The sequence below is a fragment of the Hibiscus syriacus genome, unplaced genomic scaffold (genome assembly GCF_006381635.1).
Source record: "Hibiscus syriacus cultivar Baekdansim isolate YM2019G1 unplaced genomic scaffold, ASM638163v2 tig00111220_pilon, whole genome shotgun sequence".
In the NCBI taxonomy this organism is placed as follows: domain Eukaryota; kingdom Viridiplantae; phylum Streptophyta; class Magnoliopsida; order Malvales; family Malvaceae; genus Hibiscus; species Hibiscus syriacus.
In genome coordinates this window covers 75,299-77,673 of record NW_024063024.1, presented here as the reverse complement: position 1 = coordinate 77,673, position 2,375 = coordinate 75,299, and the positions used below count along the sequence as shown (strand labels likewise).

Genomic DNA, 2,375 nt, shown 5'->3' with positions numbered 1-2,375 from the left:
ATAGAGCAAAAATCGCAGTGCAAAATGGGTGATTTTGAGTCAATTCCACACATAAAACATACCCAAGACCACTAGGGTTTATCGAAAACAAGATCCGGATCTTCTCCAACTTTCTCTTTCAATTTCTTCTTCAACATTTATTCAGACTTTCTTTTTTTAGAAGAACGACAGTCAAGCTACAAGTTCCCAGGTGCAATCTGAAGCCTCTATTAGGCTAAAAAAACCCTGTATTTTGTCTTATTAAGAAAGATAACTGTTAAACTCTTAAATCTTTCCCAGAGAATTTTCTATCATGGTAACTTGGCTGCTAAGCATCAAGCATCATTTTCTCTTGTGGAAGAAACAAACGGAAAATGAAGAGTATTTAACTGACTTCTCTCGAAAACAACTCAATTCCATTTCCAGCAACCAACAACCGGCAACTCAATTCAATTGTATCAAGCACTCAATAACCAACTTAGCATCAAACCATCAACAACGTGCAAACAGAAACATGAATAGCAGAACATGTAATCAAAGAAGATTGAAGCAGCCGATTTAAACCAACAAATTAGAGTAAAGTAAGAACACTCAAGATACAATCAACTTTCAGTAAACTAAGAAGTGTTTCGAGACTATCCAAGATACAATGACCTCATTTAAACAACAAACCGCATCAACTATACCATGATTCAATAAACTTAAGAATCATAGAGCAATGTGGAGTAAATCTAGATATCTTACCAGAAATTGAAAATAAACACGTGCAACCGTCGAGATCAGATCCAATTTGAAGAGAATCACCATATCGAGACTCAACAATCGAACCACAAACAACATACTAATCTAAAACTAATCAAGTGATAGCGTTCAGATGTGTAACAAAACTTGCAAATCGAGTAGACTATCATTTTCAGGTAATAGATAGTTTATAATATTTGTCTCAATTGTTTAAGGAAAAACATTTCATGCAGTAGCAGTGAATTTTTCCCCTCCTAATCTGGATTCTGATATTGTGATATTCCTTATTTAGAATTTAGAGTTATATATCTAGGGTCTAAATTTAAGATTTAAAGTCCAAAATTTAAAGTTTAAAGTCATTTAAATATGTCAAATGACATTTAGATAGACATGAATATGGTGGAAACTAGGAACTTATGTGACCGGTGAAGGCCGGAAGCTCTCTTAGCAAAGAAAACGTTACAGTCAAGTAAGATATTTCGTGGACAAGTTATCATAACAATACTTCAAGGACAACTAATTTCTTACAATTCAAGTAAACATAATGTAAAACCACACAATACACAGTCACACAGAAAGTAGATAGCACAGATACTCTGGTCCAGGAGAAAGGAAAGCACAAGTCAGACTCTTTATTCGAGCTATTTTGTCTGTACTTGTGGGTGCCTTTAACATCAAGGATCACAATAACTATTCGTAAGACCACGGGTCCAGTTACAAGCTTCACGTCGCGCTTCACCTTCCGCTTGTTGCCGCACTTGAGCTTCGTATGATTTCTGCCATGACTGTGAATTAGTCGGTGTCGGCGGAGAATTCCCCCAAGATTGTGCTGAATTTGTATGACTTCTTCTCACTCCCGCTTTGGTTTGTCCATTGTCTCCTTCTGCAATTCCAATATTTTTATATAACCACAATAGTATCTTCTAAGTAACGTTTCGAGTTCGAACACTAATCGAAAGAAAGTTATTAGATATGTAAAATCGATCACGGTACCTTCATAATCATAATCCTGCAGTAGTACACGTGAGTCAGTTCCACAAGGGAAGAGGACGAACGATGCCAAGAGAAAGCAACAAAGGATGAGAGCAACTGAAGGGTTGTTTTCCATAATTTACAGCAAACGTTATTATTTCAGCTATTTGAGTATGCGCTTTTTCACTTGGCGACCATCCTTCTTATAAATCTATTGCCTAAATCGATATCTCAATCAACCCCATGACCGAGTTGTTTCCCTTTTTGTCAATATTCTAAATTTCTACTTAGCTTTTAGTTTTAATTAAAATCCTGTGATTAAAAATCTTTGAACATTGCATTTCTTTACTCAATGGACGGCCTAAAATGATTCCCCCGGGTCGGGAAGACTTTAGGATTTGAAGTCTTTAATACGGCCATAATTGCAGTGCAAAACGGGTGATTTTGAGTCAATTCCACAAATAAAACACAAATACTTCGTTATCTGGCTGCCCTTGCCTTCACGCTCGCCATGCACGTGATGTTGAATTTTGAATATAATAAAACAAAAATTTTAACGATATTTTTAAAAAATTAAATATATTTATAAAAATTATAATATTTTAAGAACAATCATTAAAACTTTCACTTTATATATTTTTTATAAACTTATTAATTAATACCACGCACTCTACAATATCAGA

At 34.9% G+C, this 2,375-nt stretch overlaps 1 protein-coding gene across 1 annotated transcript; it reads right to left on the bottom strand.

The window, feature by feature from the left end:
- Positions 1 to 1,147: 1,147 nt before the first annotated feature.
- LOC120156416 lies at positions 1,148 to 1,889 on the bottom strand. The gene is made up of 2 exons (XM_039167724.1): positions 1,714 to 1,889; positions 1,148 to 1,603 (listed from the first exon to the last, which is right to left on the bottom strand). Exons 1-2 carry the CDS (start codon positions 1,826 to 1,828, stop codon positions 1,395 to 1,397), a joined length of 324 nt encoding a protein of 107 aa, XP_039023655.1. The 5' UTR covers positions 1,829 to 1,889; the 3' UTR covers positions 1,148 to 1,394.
- Between the last annotated feature and the right edge of the window lie 486 nt (positions 1,890 to 2,375).

Excerpts from the sequence above, each read along its gene's own strand:
- LOC120156416 (XM_039167724.1), bottom strand. The coding sequence starts at position 1,828 with ATGGAAAACAACCCTTCAGTTGCTCTCATCCTTTGTTGCTTTCTCTTG. Across the intron at positions 1,604-1,713 it reads GCAGGATTATGATTATGAAG|AAGGAGACAATGGACAAACC; the intron begins GTACCGTGATCG and ends TTGGAATTGCAG.